This window comes from Hyaena hyaena, unplaced genomic scaffold (assembly GCF_003009895.1).
Source record: "Hyaena hyaena isolate Hyena2069 unplaced genomic scaffold, ASM300989v1 scaffold_750, whole genome shotgun sequence".
NCBI classification, from domain to species: domain Eukaryota; kingdom Metazoa; phylum Chordata; class Mammalia; order Carnivora; family Hyaenidae; genus Hyaena; species Hyaena hyaena.
The window spans coordinates 552,616-572,843 of NW_024081385.1; the positions used below are offsets into that span (position 1 = coordinate 552,616).

Sequence of the window (20,228 nt, forward strand, 5' to 3'; positions counted from 1 at the left end):
ACTATTAAAACATGTATACACATATCTTATGTTTCTCTTTCATTCTTGAATCACAACTAACAACTAATGGAGCTCCCCTTAAGGCAGACTTTCTCCATCACACTGATTTCTTTTTGAAAAACTTCAAACTTCTAGTATCAATAGGCAATCTCAGAGATTCCTTGCCTTAAGGTACAGAACTACCAAGTCCCCAAAAGATAGTAGACATTTCCCCTTTACTATTGAGGAAAAGTGGAAAGTCCTATATTCTGCATACCAAAGCACATGTTCATATAGATCGAAATCATGTTCTGTTGCCCTAATGAAAGTAGGCAAAGGTAAACCCGGGGGCCTGCTTTGATTATAATCTAGGTGATTCAGTGTGTAAAAGCTTCCTCTGGCAGATAAGGTATTGTAAATTCTTGCACCTAATTTTTTTTTAAATGTTTGCTTATTTTGAGAGAGAAAGGGTCAGAGATAGAGGGAGAGAGAGAATACCAAGCAAGCTCCACACCATCAGCACAGAACCCTATGTGGGGCTTGATCTCACAAACCATGAGATCATGTCCTGAGCTGAAATCAAGGGTTGGATGATTAACCAGCTGAGCCACACAGGTGCCCCTGCATCTAACTTTAATAAAGGAGCTATCATTTCACATTATTTTCCTTAACGCCCAAGTCTTTTTGAACTACTGTTTCCAGCCTTTCTTCTCTTGCACACAGAAGGTAATACATAGCTCATCCGCCACTCAATGTTAACATGCTTTTTGTTCTTTTGTGGTCTTATCAGTACCAAAGCAGGGAGAATTTTTTTCCTTAATTGTGGTATAACAGACATGCAGTATTGTATGTGTTTCAGGTGTACAGTACAGTAATTGACATGTGTATACATTGCAAAATGTTCACCACAGGAGTCTAGTTACCATCTAACACGTTCTAATGGGCTTTATCAATTGTTATAAATGGTGCTAGCCACAAACAAAGGGGAGGAAATCTATGAATTGAATAGGTAAACTTCAATTTGGAAAAAAAAAAATCCCTCTAAGTTTATTGGTAAAATTGTTCTTTTTAACCCAAATTTCAAAACAATAATTTGACAACCTTATCTCTATAAACCATTCCTGATAAACCTGAAGTGAATTACATTTCAAATATCAATATTATCTTTTTTATAACCCACAACTATTCTGAAAACACATTGAATTTTCAGTCTATTTTTAAAAGATTTTAATTGATATTCTTAAGATATGTGTGTGTGCACATATTCAAGTCTGAGAACAGGAAAGAACAGGATAAGGGAAACAAAAGATGAGGTAATGTTATGAATATTTTTCATTGACTTTATTTTTTTAAAGTGCATAATTTATTTAATTAAATTCAAGTTAGTTAATTGCTAACTTCTGCAGCACATATACTAAATTCCAGTTAGTTAACATACAATAGAGTATTGATATCAGGAGTAGAACCAGTGTTGTATCACTTACCTATAACAGTGGGTGCTCATCCCAACAAGTGCCCTCCTTAATTGCTCATCACCCATTTAGCCCATCCCCCCACCCACCTCTCCTCCAGCAACTCTTGGTTTGTTCTCTGTATTTAAGAGTCTCTTATGGGGTTTGCCTCCCTGTTTTTATCTTATTTTCCCTTCCCTTCTACGTTCATCTGTTTTGTTTCTTAAATTCCACATATGAGTGACTTAATTCTTTAACTAAGAAATACTATGACTATAGCTGAGTATATATTTCCATTAACAAATGGTTTCCATTTATAGTAGATTAAAAAACATAGAAATATTGAATGATGCCAGGAGATAGAACTGCCATGAAGCAAGACTAATGTAACCTTTGAGGAGTATTTACCTATGGGTACACTAAGCACATGCTCATTGGTTGTCAACGTATTAAAGAATGTCAGTGTCAATTAAGTGAACAAGTTTTAGAATTGTAGAGTCAAATACAGTTAGCATTGAACTGTTGCTAAGCTTAACAAAGCTTAACAAAAGAAGTACTTGGTCAAATCCTTAATCCAGTACTTGTAAGAAATGTTTTGATATAGCAAATGGTAGATAAAATCATCTGTGTATTCTTACAATCTTTTCACACTTTTAAATGCTTATAATTAGACCAAATGAAAAGATTATCTTTAAGTGGATAGTGCAGCACAGTAGACTCAGAAAGCTTCTTCAAATCATTTTGAGAAAAAGGTGGGTGGGTTATAAATAAATAATTTTTAGACTTCTAAAATTGGGTTATACATATTTAGCAATCCATAATCTAAGGGGTTAAAAAAGTAAATAAATAGTTGATTGCTGCAACTCAAATCTTTAAAGGATCCTAAAATGAAAATTACAGTATTGAGTTTTAAATATATATTTTATGGATTTTTAAAGAATATTATTACTGTGAGCATACATTTGGAGGATCTTGCATCATCCAAAGTAGGCTGGAACCTTATCAATAGTTATTTAAAATGTCACTGACTGTTAAAGTAACTTGGATATAGTTTTTGGCATGTAGTGCATTTCAGTATATTATGGTGAATGGAATGAATAAATATTTAACTTTTTTCCTTTCAAGTTCTTTATTAGGAGAGGATTGAAAAGGGAGATTTATTATGTGTGGATTCTCACAATGTTTTTGAGATTATCTGCCAAATCTGAATTGTCTACCAACAAATGTAGTCTGTTTATTGTAAACATTAGTGTGACCTTATCAAATTCATGGAAACAGGGGAAGTCTAACTCAGGCTGCTTTCCTGGCAGGACTGCCAGGAGCTCATATCTTGCCATGGAAGCCTGATGAAATTTTCTTAATGGATGAGTATTTAAAAGCAAATAATGCTAAATGAATTTAATCCTGAAGGATTATTCTTCCAAATACAAAGATCAATACTATGGTGCAAAATCATCATCCAGTTGAATCACTCTATTTTATATCTGAAAATAATATAACCCTGTATGTTAACTATACTGGAACTAAAATAAAATGTAATAAAAAATATAATCCTCATCCAGTTAGTGGTTATTTCTTCTTACATCAGAGCTACATTTTAATTCCTCAGTAGAACACTGGAAACAGTACTTAAAAGAAGGTACCATTTCCTCCCCCAGAAGCAACACAGAGCTAAATGCATGTAGCATTTCCAAAACTAACACAAATGTGTGGATTTTGAGGTGTTAAACACCTTTACTTATTCTTGTGGATTTACAGGCAATCTCCCTTCAAGGACTATAATATAATTTGGAAGGCTATTTCCCCCCGGGTGACTCTACCTGTAAGCTTTTGTATGACAGTTTGGTGATGCTTTATTGATGATGTGATGCTATTATGAAGGATCCTTCTACCCCCAGCTCCTCTCCTCATACCCACATAACAACCCTTTTCCCGGTTGGGGCTATAGGAAATGAGTAATGCTTAACCCATTTGTGTGATCAACTCACTTAAGCAGCTACTGTGAAATGTTAATCACAACTTTAATTTGTACTGCATTAGCATTTTGATTAACTTGTAGGCTTGCTAGCACACTTGAAGCGCTTTTACTCATAGTTACAGCTCGGAAATGACTTTTTGATTAATTAAGTTTGTTAGACAGCAGCTGAGCTTCCTGAATGCTAACCTTCTGGGGGGAAAAGTTCAGGAGAAAGTTCCAGTGAACAACTGTTGCTATTGAAAATGATTCTTATAAATGTACTTATAACATTTTAATTATTGACAAAATATTGTATCATTAGTTGCAGCTGACCTCAACCTTTAAAGGAGTATGCCTTTTTGTCAAGAAAAGCTTTTTTTTTTTAAGTTTTTCCCATCATTGTAAAACTTCTGGGAGCTCTTGAACTAAATAGTGCATTTTCTAGCAGATGTGTAACAACTAATGTTCTAACAAGCTACTTATGATGAATTTCCATTGATTTTTTTAAAATAAACTTTATATTTTAGAACAGTGTTAGATTTATGGAAAAGTTGCAAAGAGAGTACAGAGAGTTCCTATATATCCCACACCCAGTTTTCCTCTATTAGTAACATGTTATATAAATAAGGTACATTTGTCATAATTAACGAACCAATATTATTAACTAAAGCCCATACTTAGAATTCTTTAGCGTACTTAATGTCCTTTTTCATTTCTAGGACCCCATTCAAGATACCACATTGCATTTTAGTTGTCATATCTCCTTAGGTTCCTCTTGGCTATGAGTTTCACAGACTTTGGTTGTTTTTTGATGATCTTTCCATAGTGTTTTGATTCTCATGACATTCCATAAATAGTAACTTCTGTAAATAATGAAAATCCTTTTCTTACAGAACCTTCTTTTTCTGACAGAACCTTTCTCTTAAGCTCTGTCAATATATGATCTTTATGTCTTATAATTTGAACAGAAGTAGCAATATTATCTAGCCATTTCAACCTTGGTCATGATCTTATTTTCATGTGGTTGTTGCAATCCGTATACTACCCCTAGATACCCAAGGGCAACTAGCAGGAGATGTGAGGAAAAGAGAAAAAGTTCCTTAAAGGAGGAAAGGATAAAAGGGAGGAAGAAGAGAGGGTACGAAGTCAGAACGCTAAGAGAGAAGTAAGTAGAAGATTGGAGCATCATCTGTCCTGCTCCATAGGTACTCTCCACAGCCACAGACTCTTGATGACAGTGAGGACTAATTCACAGACTTTTCAAACTAAATTTAGAAAATTTTAAATAATGGACTGTAGAGCTACATCTTATTATCCACCTGTTAATACCTTTTGATATATACTGAATGATAATTTTTCTTTATGGTCAGTGATTCTATTTTCTTGCAATGAAGTTGACTTACTTTGGTCTCAGTATTCAAAATTCCTATATTACCCTTGAACTACTTAAATCCAGAATTTGGTTGGATTACAAATGACATGTAATACATGCATATCAAATATTAAGATGTACTTATAACCAAATGATGGATTCAAATTAATTTTAAAATGTTACATTTTCAAAAATAGTGTTTATAAAATTCGTTTAAAGACAATAATTAATTAAACTCCTAATTTGTCTGGACTTTCATTTTTCTCTTGTGTAGGGGAAAATAGGACAGATGTAAACCACTTTAAATACTCCTTGAATTAAGACAGGGTGGGGGCACCTGGCTAGCACAGTCAGTAGAGCATGGGACTCTCAATCTCGGGGTCATGAGTTCAAGCCTCAGGTTGGGTGTACATGTGCCTCATAACATTTTTTTAAAAAGCCAAAGTAAATGTAAATCATTCAAAGGTAACGAAATATAGTGTAATGAATACAGGAAGTTGATTAGGAAACCAAAATTAAGTCTTAATTTCACTTTGGTGTGATTACATGGCCATTGAACTCACGAACTTCAGTTTCTCTATCTGTGAAAGGGGAATGACACTAATCCCTGCCTCATACTTGGTATTGTTAACAATTAAAGGTGAGCTATTTATGAAAGTGTTTTATAGTCTGCACTATTATACAAGTATTTTCCTCACACCATATATGCATGCTGTCTATGGATGTTGACTTTAACTATATAATTCACTGTGTAGGACTTTTAATGATTGAATTAAATTTTACTTGATACAATATATGGAGAGATATGTTGTCAAGTTTGCATTTTTAAGTATGACGGCAGAACATATGAAAAATATCTCTGGATTTGGATAAATCTGTCCTTTGCAGAAGTAGTAACACCACTGTGAAAATGTGGTTGAATTTAAATGCTAAGACCAAGTTTGATATATCTTAGGGAATTCTTAAAATTGATTCAAAATAAGTGTTCAGGACATAGAGTTGTATTCAAGTCATAAAACATGCCTTTGGCTCCAGGACTCAAAGAGTCTAAAAAATTTTCTACCAGAGAGTATCCGATTTCTAAATTTTAATTTTTCTTATTGTTTATAGGAGTGAGGGGTGGGATTGATTTTTGTAGTTTGTGGTGGTAGTCGTACCTTGGCACAAAGCCAGGTACTACAAAAGTTCTTGAGTTTTTACCTAGACTTTTCACCTGGCTTCATAGTGGCATCTCAGTTAAATCACCTTTGAATAAATGACAGCTCTGCTGTTTCATTAACTATGACAAAATATTAATAGTAGTATAATTTTATAAATGTATACAGTGCTATAAATTTCATTTCCATTTTGTTACAGCTGGAAATGACAAAGAGTTCTCAATGAATCAAATGACATTCATTCCAACTTAGTAAGAGAAAATCTCAATACACAGAGTCAGCCCACATCCATTTTCCCCTATACTTAAAATTATCCTAGTTATGCCCTGTAGTAGGTAGCATGCCAAGCAGAAAGTGGATTAGAGATAAAGGGGGATTAAGTATTTGCCTAATATTAATGCTAAGCTGGTAAAGAATGTCCAGAGTTATATCTCCTCAATGTACTAAAACCACCTTTGTTGTTGAGCATTAGATTTCTGTAAGGGACTTTGAGATGAGTTGGGGACCTCATCCATGATCTCCAGCGGTTACCAAAGCCAGCCCCAGTCTGGGAAGGAGCATACCTATTAGGCTTTATCTATCAGAAAGACTGCTATAAAAGACTGTGAGACCCAGGGAATCCATTGTAGGCTCAGTCATGACATCACTACAAGCTACCAGGACCCTCAAGTCCATTTACCTGGACCATCCTCTGGCCTTAGCTTCTTTAGGGATATACCTCTGAACAGTAGCCTGGGCTTGCCCACTCACACTGAGAACCAAGCCCACATCCACCAGTTTGGCCTGTGCCTCAGGGACTGTCCTTAGCCTTGTTCCCCAACTACCTCATAATTGGATACCTCCCCTGATGAACTGTTTTACCCATTCCATGCATCTGCTCCTGACCTTGCATGCTCTGTGCCTTAAGGCCCTATGCTTCTCATTGCAGTATCAACACCAGAAGGCCCAAAGGAAATCCCTGTTAGGAAGAATGGACTATTTTAGGGTGTTCTTTCATCTTATCATAGAAGAGCTTTAGAAGTAGGCACCTGTTTGTTGAGATTTACTGTGTTCCAGGCAGTATATTAGATACCTTAAATAGTACATTACCTCATTGTACCCAGATAGCACCCCTGTAAGGACATATAATACCCCTTCTATAGATGAAAAGTCTAGCAGAGTAGAATTAAGTGATTTCCCCAGATTCACTTAGAAATTGGAACAGAATTAGGATTCAAAGCTATATCTACCTGACACCAAAGCTTGTAATATTTTTCCTACACTGCACTGCCTTCAGCAAGTTTGCAATAATTTAGGCAGAATGTTGTTATAATCATTGTAATTGAGTTGTTTGCCAATATTCTTTCATACACAAAAAAAAGATTTCTTGAGTGCACTGGCCTAGAGTTAACAGAATATTTCTAAATTCTTGCTGCCAAGAAATCTATAGTTTAAAGGGCAGATATGTAAGCAAAGAATCACAATAGGATAATGGTGGCATGTGTCAAGAGCAGCAGACTCATAGAAAAAGAAATACCTACAATCCATCTGGAAGAATCAGGGAGACTTCACAATAAGAAGTAGCATTTGAGCTAAACTTGAAGGATAAATCAGAATTTTCCAGGTAAACAGGTAGAGCAGGACTTGCAAAAAGAGAACATTAAGAGCAAGGGCAAATGTGGGGAAATAGCAGTAATTTAGTATTGCTATTTTAGGAGTGCAGAGAGGAAGGAGTGAAAGTGATAAACCAGGTCGGGGTAGATCACAGACCAGAACTGTCAAGCAGAGAAGCGCTAGCTTTTCCTCTACATGGTGAGAAGCCATCAAAGAAATACAAGCAGACAAATGACACAGTTAGTATCATCTCTGTGATAATTTGCATTGGTAACCATGTAAAATATGGATTGAAGAGAAATTATATGAGAAAGAGAATAAAGGGGTAGTTATTAATATTCCAGGTACTAGTTGATGAAGTTCTGCACCAAGGCAGTGGGGGGGGGGGGGGGGGGGGGGAGGGGGGTGCAGAAAACAGGCCTGACTAGGGAGTGGTTGAACAGAGAGCAATATTCAGCTCACCACATTTGAGTAGTCACAAAACCTTTTTTTTATCCCAGATTCTTGATCTCCCTACCTGCCTTTTCTCTAAATTAAAACAAGAGAAATAATGGTTTTCAATTCATGACATGGCTTTTCATTTACTTCATGTAAGCAATCACTTTGCATGATTTTTTACATTTTCACATCTGGATCATACAATGAAAAATTGTGGGGAACGCTCATAAATTTTATGAAATCTTTCAACTTCATCATGAAAACTTCAAAGTTAAAAACATATGGTCCATCCATTGAGCTCTTCTTGTATGTGAGCTTTTGGTCTGGAATTTATTTCCAGTCAAGTTATAATGTAAAATCACCATAGTTACCCCACATTACAACTTCTAACACCATCATGATACTGCATTAGGTATAATTATTCATTTCTTTTTTCTTTTCTATTCCCTTACATAACTCAAGAGTTGTGACTTGTGAACTAATGCTGGTTTTTTTCCCTTTGGTCTGAGTACAGTGTTCATCATGATCTTTTTGTCTCATACACTTCAAAGAAAAGCAGGGTTTTTTAATCAGCTCTGCAGAGAAATGGGAAGAATGGAAGTAGATTTTCCCTAGATTGATAAGCATGTACATTCATACAAGTATATATTGATATGCACATATATATACATATAAATGTATCTGTTATACTAGTATGAGGCTTTATCATATATAGCAGACTCATGGGTATAACACCCCATTTGACCATTTCATCACAGTAATCATGATATCCAGAAATGTTGATCCATTTCCTTGTAATGTATTTAAAAAGACAACAGACTGGTTTAGCCAGATGTTTTTTAAACTATTGTACTCTTTCTTAAATGAGAAAACACAGAATAGGAAATTCAAAACTTAGAAGGAAAATGTGTCTGCCTCAGTAGTACTAAGTAGTGTGGCAAATTAGTTTTAGTATCCTAATATGCCTTAAAAATTATTTCAGGAGTACCTGAGTGGCTCAGTCAGTTAAGCATCCAACTCTTGATTTCGGCTCAGGTCATGATCTCGTTTATTAGATCAAGTCACATGTCAGGCTCTGCACAGAGTCTGTTTGGAATTCTCTCTCTCTCTCTCTCTCTCTCTGTCTCTGTCTCTCTCTGTCCCTCCCCCATGCACCCATGCTCTCTGTCTCTTTCTCTCAAAATAAATAAACTTTAAAAAAAATTATATCCAAAAATGTTCTAATAGGTTTTTACAACATTTTATAAATATTTAATTGTTGGCGAGGATTTTACCATGAAACTATCATTTTAAGCATTTACTATCTCTTATTTCTCTTAGCTTTATATCTTCATTTCCCAAAAACAAGAGAGTACACTCCTAAAACCGTGTAAAGTAGCTGCCTTAGATCATGATATTAACTTATGTGTCTTTAAGTCAGCATTCTCCAGAATCTAATTTAATTGAAATAGCTTTGCCTGTGTAAACTTCTCCTTTGTTTAAATAAGATTTCACTGTTTAGTTTTGCCTTAAGCAAATGCAGCCATTTGTTTGTCCATAAAACATTAGATTAAATGTATAGGCTAATATGAATAGTTTCTCATCCTTCCGCCTGTACCATTGGCAGTTGCCCCATTTGTAAGTGTGTAGTGTATTATTTTCATTGAAAATTGGGGCTCTGTCTTTAGTCCACTTTTTGGGGAAAATAAATTTCTGGCAAGAAAACCTATTGCTTAGTATTATTGGTACTAAATTTGGAAAAGACTTCCAGAGATTCAGTCTTTAAATGCAGCTTCCAATGCTCTTGATACAGTGAATCATATTTTAAAGAAGATTGAGTTCTTAAAGTAGATTGAGTTTTTGTTAGTTTTATTACCATGTACCAGTATTAGCTGGCTATATGTGCTCCCCTAAAAAAAGCTAAATATTTGCCACTTTACAGGAAGTGGTGTCCAACAAGTACTATGAGAGTTTGGGGGTTGTTCTTTCCAATCCAACCGTGGTTTATTTTCTGGTTTCTATTTTGATTAATAGTAATTTAGAGGCATAATGCTCATTTTGTGTTCATTTGCTTTTTGTTAAGGTTAACATTAGATCCCCAATGGAAAGGGCAAGGGCCAATGGTATTCTTGTAATATGTGTGTTTTTTCCCTTATTCAGGCAATGTTGGATGTGGCTGCAAACCAGGGCTGGTTGGTGACTGCCCTGAATATCACCAATCTGGTTCAGATGGTGATCCAGGGTCGGTGGTTGAAAGACTCTTCTCTTCTTTCAGTACCAAACATAGAACACCACCATCTTCACATTTTCAGGTAATCATTTTAATTTTCAATGTAACTGGTTCTTTAATTTCAAAAATATTTTCTTTACCTGTGTGATCACTTGAATTTTATGTTGTGCCTAAGATATTGATTTTTTACAGTGAAAATGACTGTCTCCCAAAGGGAGACATGAGCTAGTGATATAAGGTTCTTAGCTGAGATTTGGTCATTTACCATAGGATGAATCACAATTCATTTTAAGCTTCTATTACACTGTTTTCTGCTTACAGCATTACATACATTTCCATTTTAACTGCATTTATTCCTTTACAATATCAGCCTTCACTTTTTGTAAAATTTTTTTAGCATTTATTCAGTTTTGAGAGACAGAGAATGAGTGGGGAAGGGGCAGAGAGAGAGGGAGACACAGAATCTGAAACAGGCTCTGAGCCATCAGCCCAGAGCCTGATGTGGGCCTCGAACCCACAAACTGTGAGATCATGACCTGAGCTGAAGTCGGATGCTTAACTGACTGAGCCACCCAGGCACCCCTTTTAAGTTTTTTTAATGTTTTATTTATTTCTGAGAGAGAAAGACATGAGCAAGGGGAGGGTCAGAGAGAGGGAGACACAGAACCTGAAATAGGCTCCTGGCTCTGAGCTAGCTGTCAGCACAGAGCCTGATGTGTGGCTCGAACCCATGAACTGTGAGATCATGACTTGAGCCGATGTCGGACGCTTAACCGACTGAGCCACCCAGGCGTCCCTCAGCCTTCATGTTAAAAGATGTTATGAAAGTGCTATGTGATCTAAACCCAAATGAATCACCAATTTCTCTTATTGCAGAATAGATTTGAGGGATCTGAAAATCCATTGTCAAAGGTAAATCGTACATCCATAAAATGTCCAGAACTGGGTATTGTATACAGTAGCAGCCCCAGATATAACCTATACTTAAAAGAAGAGTTTGTATTATCCAGTTATTTAACCTGTAGGTCCTGTGTACATAGCTGCAAAAATTTTAGCCCAAAAAAAAAAAAAAGAACAGTATAATTTGTAAGCAAGATTGGCAGTATTTAAATAAAAGTGTTTCTTTCACACTACCATTCCACATCAGTTGAGAAATACTTCGTAGCTAAAATGTTGGTTTACAGTCATGTAGGACAAAAATAAATAAATAAGTATATACATTTTTTTATTTTATATATATATATATAAAAGCCATCTGGGTGGCTGCTGTCATGTATTTGCTGCCTGTCAGCTGGACTACGGAGTACATTCTTTTGAGGCATCTAGACACAGATGCCAATCAAAACCTTACACACACATGAGGATCTCCAGGGCAAGTCTCTCAGTTGGCCTCAAGTGTACTGGGTTCCAAGGCAACTATTTCCATGGTACTTGAATCCCCACCATGGGATGTCCTGGAAACTAAAAGGCACATTCAGAGAATCAGCCATACTAGCAGCAGGTGGCATGAGGGGAAAAGCAGATACCTCATGTCTGCAGCTCAGTTTCAGGAACCCTTCCAAGATGGTACTAAAAGTTATGGGAGTTGGGTTTCAGCAGTAAAGTAGGTACATAAGGGTACTACTGTGACCCAGCATGCAGGGCTGTTATGGAAAGCTGCTTGGGATCTAGGAATTTCATCCAGTTCTTGGCTGTCACCCTGAGAAAGCTATATTCGTATAATTTCAATCATATTTTTCTTCTTGTTATATAAACAGGAAATAGTAAGATTTGGGTAGACTGTGTTTCTGAGGCTTTGCCACTATTTGTGCCTTAAATCTCAAAGATTCCCAAAATATACTTTTCATTGTACGTTCCCAACAGCTTAAGATGAAAAGCTTACTTTATTCAAGTAATTCTATTAGTGTCATTTGCCTGCATCCTTTAAAAAAATATCAGGGCTCCAATTCAGTGCTTTATCCACAAGAAGCACTAGTATACATTAGTGCCTCCCTGTAAACTCACCCCCATCTGTAAACCATAAGTAGTTACTGAGCTCACATTTGATTTACACATTTTATGTCATAATAGCCAATCTCCCTTAGATTGATATCTTAGAGAATGCTGGCTGATTTTAAAATGTAATGATGATGGCCTTTAAAAAGTTGTATAATAATCTTAATTTTAAAAAACTGTTGTCATTAGGTAAACCATCACTGTCAGGAATTCTCATTTACTCTATGAAAGAATTACTCAATTAACATTGATACTATTTCTCAGGAAATGGAGCACAGGTACAAAAGGTGGACGTTCTGGGTCCCATGGCTTCATCGAGTGCCTTCCTGAACTGCTCCATGCCTGTGGAGGGAAGGAGCATGTATTCAGCTCCATGATGGAAAATGAGCTACCAGCCGTAAAAATGAAGCAGGTGAGACCATTGTTTCTGCATTTCAAAGCTTCCTTATTCTGAGGGGCGCCTGGGTGGCTCAGTTGGTTAAGCATCCGACTTTGGCTGAGGTCAGATCTCACAGTTTGTGGGTTCAAGCCCCACATCAGGCTCTGTGCTGACAGCTCAGAGCCTGGGGCCTGTTTCGGATTCTGTGTCTCCCTCTCTCTCTGCCCCTCCCCCACTCATGCTCTGTCTCTCTGTCTCAAAAATAAATACACTATAAAAAAAATTTTTTTAAAAAGCTTTCTTATTCTGTCTGGGAAATTATACCCCAAATTTTCTGACTTAAAGCATTAGTTTTGGAGTCTGACTCACCTGGGTTTAAATTTTGTCTACTGTATACCGTGATTATGAATGTGAATACATCATACCTGTCTCATGAAGTTTTGTGAAAATTAACCAGGATGTTATTATATAAATTCCTTTTTGTAGTTCCATGGACGCCTGGATAGCTCAGTCAGTTGAATGTCTAACTCTTGATTTCAGCTTAGGTCATGATTCCAGGGTTGTGGGGTCAAGTCCTGCATTGGGCTCCACACTGAGCATGGAGCCTGCTTGAGTTTCCCTCTCTTCCTCCCCCTGGCCCTCCCTCACTCACACATGTGCAAGCACATGCCCACTCTCTCTGCAAAAAATAAAAATTTTAAAAATAATAAATTGCTTTATGTAGTTTCTAATATAGACTAGAGCTCAATAATAATATTAAAAATAATTACAGCGACAATAATTAGTAGTAGCATTGACCATATTCGCAGTTGATTCAGTATAATGCTATTAAACCAGTTTAGAGAGGACTACGGTAGTTTGTCCATCACTAGGCTATATTACCCACTTGGGTATAAATTTCAGTTGAGTAGATTTTCATGCCATTCCCTCAGTTACTTTTTTATGCCTTCCCCTTTTATTTTTATTTAATGTTTATTTATATTTGAGAGAGAGATAAAGCACGAGCGAAGGAGGAGCACAGAGAGAGGGAGACACAGAATCAAAACAGGCTCGAGGCTTTGAGCTATCAGCACAGAGCCCCATGTGGGGCTCGAACCCATGAACCATGAGATCATGCCCTGAGCCAAAGTCAGATGCTTAACCAACTGAGCCATCCAGGCACCTTGTTTCCCTTTTATTTTAACTGTTTATTGTTCCTAGGTTCTAAAGTATTTCTCTAAATAAACTCCTTTTTTGTATACAGCATAACATAGATAGAAAGCTAAATGTGTGTTTTAAAAGACAACATAGATCATCTCTCTAATCCTAGTCTTTAGAATGGCCAAAAACATGAATGGATGATGCCAGAAATATTTGGCATATATAGACTTTTAAGTCTTAAGCAGTTTTAGCCTAAACATGTCAAACATTCAGGATTTATAACATAATTAACATACTGACTTGGCAAATGTAAGTATTAAGATAAAGAAACTTCTAAAAATTAAAGTAATAAATAAATAAAATTAAATTTAAAAAAAGATAAAGAAACTTCTAAACCATGTCATCTTTTTTTCCAGTGGAACTTAGTTTTGAGAAAGACTTCAGAAAAGTATAACAGGCAGAGAAGTCTGATTGTTCAATTTCTGTTGAACTAAGAATTGGCACAAAAAACAACTTAAATTTTCATAGCAAGTGCCTACCTTTCTAACTAAATTACCATCAAAATTATGAATAAAAACAATATATTGAAATCAAAACAAGGCTTCTGTTAGCAACAACAGATTTCTAACCTAACATACATAGATTTCAAGCCAAGTTTTAGATGTGATGAAAAATTAGAACATTGTTATAATTAGTTCAGGGAGAACTCAGAAGTAAACTTACTTAATTTATTTGCATAAATTGCCATTCTGTTATCTTTAAAACCAAATGCAAATTGGCTCAGTCTGATATGATGATGGTTATTTGGCTCAAAAGTGCTTCAATTTGCAGAGCAATCTGGTGTCGGCTCTGCAGTGAGGCGATCCCAGGTAACATACAAATCCTGAATTATTCCAGAAATTAGTATGTTTAAAGCATCAATTTAAGTGCTAATTGCAGTAGTAATGAGAAAAAGCAGTACGACTGTGAGATTTGCATCTTCTACCCCATCAGTATGCCTGGAACGGCTGCTGACTGGCAGAGGATTTGGCTGCTAATTAAATAATTGTATGCATGGCAATGCTCTTGCCTGATTCAATAGATGAAGATTAATCCTCAGATAAATATGTTTGGCTGGTATTGAAATGTCTTAGCAGTTTCTTTAAAAATAGCTTATGTTTTTTTGTGTATATGTGTGTGTATATATACACACACCCAACAAGTATATGTGTGCACACCAACAATGACAAAATAATAATATTTAAGTGCAATGGAAAGATTACATATTTATAAAAACCAGCTCTGACTTTGGGGGGGCTTTATAAAGTAAACCCCCAATGAGTTGCTAATAACTGCAAACACTTCTTGGTAACTAATTTAATAGTACGAGTAAAGAAACATGAAGTTTTGCTTCATGTAGTAAATGTTATTTGTTGTCTCACAAAGTTAAATGCTTAAAAAAATTGTGTATTAAGTGGCCCCTTGATCACTTTCCCACTCTGGCCAGTCTTAGAACATCAAGTGGTATAGCTTCTATACTCCATGACTGTTGGCTCTGGGAGGGGATAGGGCCGTCTGTTACCTTGAATGAAGCACAGAGTAGACCGTTCTGTACCTTGACTATTTCAAGATCTATTCCAGACATCATTTCAGATTCACAAGACAAGTTATAGGATTGTAGTTGGATTGAAAATTTGCATTGGATTTACATTTTTTGAATTCCTAAGGGGTAGTTTGATTCATGAGGGCTACTTCATTTCAATTAGTTGTAGTAGGCAGCACTAAAAGTCTTAGCAAACAGAAAATAAAACTCTATAAGGAAATCTATGGTACATATTTAAGAAATAAAAGAAAAACCAAAATTAAAGTACTCTTAAAAATTAACTTAAATGGTACTGATTGAAACAACCAATATATTAAGAAGTTTTCTTGACTGATAGTGATATTGCCACATAATTATAAATATTAGAAAAAGATGACAATAAGTGATTTGATAACATTAAGTTTATTTTTTTTACATCCTTTCTGTAGACTTAGGAACTCATTCATTCATTCAATAAAGATGAGCACTTGTGATCTGCATACTGATTTCTCAATATATCTTTCAGTTTATATTTTTTTAATATCTTTCAGTTTAAAGAGCAAGAATAAAATCCGTAAAATATTTTCTATCCCTTTAATGTGTATCATTTAAATTGGTATTCTCAATATAAATACCAAAAATACAAATTTATTTCAAAAAGAACCCTACACTTATAGGGTTCTTTATGATATACAGACATAGAAATGTTTTTCTTTCAGAATAAATTTGGAATATGAACAAAAAAAAATTGTACAATAAGTAGTCAATGAACGATGCTGAGTGACATCAACAATTACATCACAATGTTTTTTTTTCAGATTGCCTTTATAGCCCCAAGTAATGCTCTCTGCCATAGAAGTCATGTAAATATTAGATCAGATGCTACTCTAAAACAAACCAGTTTAAAAATAAGCATTTTTAGACTTACTGTTTAGTATAGACTATAGCCACTCAGTAGCTAGGAAGGGTTTATAGTGAAAAAGTCACAAGTTTAGCTAATGATTAATAGTTTTTTAATTGCCTTTAAAAAGACTTTAGGGGCACCTAGGTGACTCAGTTGATTACATGCCAATTCTTGATATCAGTTCAGGTCCTGATCTCCTGCTTCATGAGATAGAACCTCAGGGAGCCTACTTGGGATTTTCTTTCTCTACCCCACTCCCCTGCTTGTTTTCTCTCTCTCTCTCTCAAATAAATAAACATTTTTAAAAAATAATTTAAAAAGACTTTAAATTACAAAGAGTGAAAGCACACTAGTTTCACACACATACAAATGAATATAAGGAAAACTGGGAAATCTGAACAAGAGCTGTAGATTATATCATGTCAATATCCTGTATTAATATTGTATTTTAGTTTTGAAAAATGCTACCATTGGAGAAAACTGGAAATTGTTGCACAGGATCTCTCTGTATTATTTCTCACAACTGCATTGAATCTAGAATTAATGTCAAAACAAAGAGGTTGATGTTTTTTCAAAGCATACTATTTCTTACTGGATCAGTGCATTTCACATTAACCATCCTTTATTATCTTTTCCTCTTTTTTTTAAATTCAGGCATGGAATTTCTTATCCCACTTGCCAGTGATAGACGTTGGCCTAAGTGTTAAAGGCTGGTGGGATGACTCAGTGGAGGGACACGGTGAACTCTCGATCACAACTCTGACTTCAGACAAGCGAAATGACAACAGGTGGATCAAATTGCATGCTGATCAAGAGTATGTGCTTCAAGTCAGCTTGCAGAGAGTCCACTTTGGGTTCCACAAGGTATAGTGTTTGGTTTCCATTCTCAAATGCTTCACACCAGACACCGGCATGCGCCACCACACATATCTTTTATATTACTAATGTGTCCGTGTCATTCATGAATCCTGCTTTCTCAACTGGCCTTAAGCAGCAAGAGCCAGTCTTCTGAAATCAGTCAGTTCTCCCCATGTACCATTTTTCAGCCCCAGAATATCCACCTTACATAATATATTGCATGGCGTATTGCTCTCGTATGGTCTAAATACTCAGTCCAGCAGAATTTCCTGGAATGCCTTTTAGAATGCAGATTCCCTGGCCATACTATCAGAGTGACTGCATCAGAATCTCATGGGGAGAGATCTCAAAATCTGTACTTTTACCCAGCACCCCAAATGATTTTTAAGGACATGAAGGTTTGAGAGACACTGCCCTGGAACACTTTGACACATAGGAACCACATTTAACTACATGGGAGCAAAGCTTTACCACTTTTATCTGTGAATTTGAGTAAAACACTAAGCTTTTCTGTGCCTCAGATGCCACATCTGCCTGCTTCCTTCACCATAATATCTGTGAAGGAGCATCGTCAATGTTCATACAGGCCAAAGATTTATAGTAGGTTTATTTCCAATTATTGGGATTTTTTCTGTTACCTATGGCACAGAAATTAAATATTGGTGCCTCTAAGAATATTAGTATACAGCATGTAGGCAGGTTGGTTTTTAGTACCTTAATAATTGAAATAAGAAAGGATTTGTCTTCTGTTTCGTCCAGTGCCAAATCTAAAATAAGCCCTTAGGAATGAGGTAGTTGTTCATGAGTACTGTCCACTCTCTTTCATACACAGAATGGCAAGTAGCTTTCTGTTGTTACATCTTTTTAGTGCTGTGCCTTCAGGTCCCATCCTAATTCCTAATTCTAAAAGTCAATCAGTATAAGTACGAACTGACTGGCCTTGGCAGTGTAAAGGCTCTACTATGAGCATTTTTAGAAGACCTAATGTATCCCAGCATACAAAAAAAAATAGTAATAAAATCATGAGTAAAAACTAAGATTTTTCTACCTTACTATTACTACTTAAAAATGGAATCATGATTTAATTATGCTGGAAAAACTCTCAGTTGTGTTTCTAAATGCTGTAAAAAATGCATTGCTCTCAGATTTCTCTTTTAAAATGTCTAAAGTGCAACATCTCCCTCTAGAATATTTAATGATGTCTGACTGAAAGCATGTCACTGTTCGTACATTTTATGCCATAATGCGAGTGTCAAAGAATCACGAAAATAATCTTGTATTTGGTAAAGTTGATCTAAAGTAAAGATTTCAAGTGCTGCCATTATGGTATCTGATCTTGGCCTGTGGGGATTAATGTATTTTACAAATCACTTGGCTTACAATTTCCCATTCCTCAAAGAAAGGATTTTTTAATATTGCCATATTAGAATATATGCTCTTTTATGTGAGTTTGATTCTTGGGTTGAGGGAAGGTATTTATATGATACTGTGCTTATTATCTTGAGGTCCAAAGTCTAGTCTTGATTATCTTTTTTTCCCCTGGGTATCAGTTTCTTGTGAAAAAGGCTTTGGAAGATTTGGTTAACATGATTGTATCTCAATTCATTCATCTGCAAATAGGGTATTAATATCATTTATAAGAATGATGGGAGAATTTACTAATTTGACATTAAGATTCAGGGCCTTCTGTTCTAACTGAGCCAAATATGCTGGTGATTATACCCACAAAGTAGTGTCTATAATGTGCTTTGAGAATCCTGAAAAATGGTAAATGATAGCATATCAAAGACACCAAACCATAAAATTTAAAACATCCCAGATATACTCAACTTTGTGGATGTATGGCCTTCAAGGAAAACAACTTAGTCTTTTAACCATAACTGAGGAGCTAGAAGGTGTAAACATTATTAGTGGCTTATCGTTTTTTTTCTGGTTTATAGGGAAAGCAAGACAGCCACGCAATTACCCCCCGATTTCCCAAATCAAAAGATGAAGGATGGTTTTTGATATTAGGAGAAGTGGATAAGAGAGAACTTATTGCTTTGAAAAGAGTGGGATATGTTCGAAACCATCATGTTGTCTCCATTTCTTTTTATACCCCTGAACTACCTGGAAGGTAAGCAGAGTCTCACCACCCACATTCTGAAAGAATTAAATATGACTGTGGTTTTACATTTTGTTCTGTTTTTCTACTTTAGGTATATCTACACACTGTATCTCATGAGCGACTGCTACCTTGGCCTGGACCAGCAGTATGACATTCATCTCAATGTCACACCAGCGAGTATTTCCGCACAGGTCAATGAGGAGGTCTCTGATGCCTTGACTGACCTGAAAGTGAAGTCACCAGACCCGAACAGTTCATTTGAAAGAATTGGTTAAGAAGTCTGGCTGTCTGTCTAAACAAAGTCGAATTACTTGCTGTTTGCCTTGGTGGAGTCAACTTCTAACCTCAAGACACCCAGGAAATCAACAGTGGCCGCAGTATTGACTCCAGCAACACGAAGTCAGCTGCAGTGGTCTTTTCACAAATGTTGCCTTTTAAACTGTTGTCTTCGTGGGTTTCTTAATACGTAAAATGAACACACACTTAGGAAAACCTTTTGTGTACATTGAGATGATATTTGGGAATTATCCATCGAATTTTACATCTCACGGTGTAATGTTTACAAGAATGTTGGTTTCTTATTTTCTAAGGAAAACTACACAGAGGCATGACAGTGTTAGGATTCGCTGTAACAGATTTCTAGCCCTGCGGCATAAAATACATAAGATAAGTCTGTTTGGAGGCACATAATGTGGATTGTTAGCAAAATTTATACTTTGATCACATGGAGCTTCAAGAATTTCTTATAGTCAAAAATGTTAATAATATATGATGTAAAATTGTATTGCAGAGCCCAGTGATGATAAGGAAAGCAGAATATACTGATCTTAGAAAATGTAGATACTATAACTGGTGGAAATAAAATATTTAGAGTGCCACTTCAAGACAAGCTGACTCAATTATCTCTCCTGCTTCCTTCCATTTGTTCCCCCTCACTCTTCTCTTCATTATCTCTACTTCCAGACTTTACTGCCATACTCTTTCTGATATCTATTTATACAAGGTGAGAAGTACAGTCTAACTTGTATTGTAACATGGACAGACCACATAGTGCAATTCTTCATCATTACACTTTCCAAGACAGGTCTGAGGCAAACACAACATATTCAATACCTACAGGTAGGTTTT

The 20,228-nt window shown here is 35.9% G+C and overlaps 1 protein-coding gene across 1 annotated transcript in view; it reads left to right on the plus strand.

The window, feature by feature from the left end:
- Positions 1–19,989, plus strand: part of ASCC3 (activating signal cointegrator 1 complex subunit 3) — a 332,522-nt gene extending 312,533 nt beyond the window's left edge. Inside the window, exons 38-42 of the mRNA XM_039218367.1 lie at positions 10,087–10,238; positions 12,416–12,563; positions 16,790–16,999; positions 18,934–19,109; positions 19,192–19,989. Coding sequence (XP_039074298.1) covers positions 10,087–10,238; positions 12,416–12,563; positions 16,790–16,999; positions 18,934–19,109; positions 19,192–19,375 — 870 coding nt within the window. The 3' untranslated portion in view covers positions 19,376–19,989. The remainder of the gene's footprint in view (positions 1–10,086; positions 10,239–12,415; positions 12,564–16,789; positions 17,000–18,933; positions 19,110–19,191) is intronic.
- The last annotated feature ends 239 nt before the right edge of the window (positions 19,990–20,228 follow it).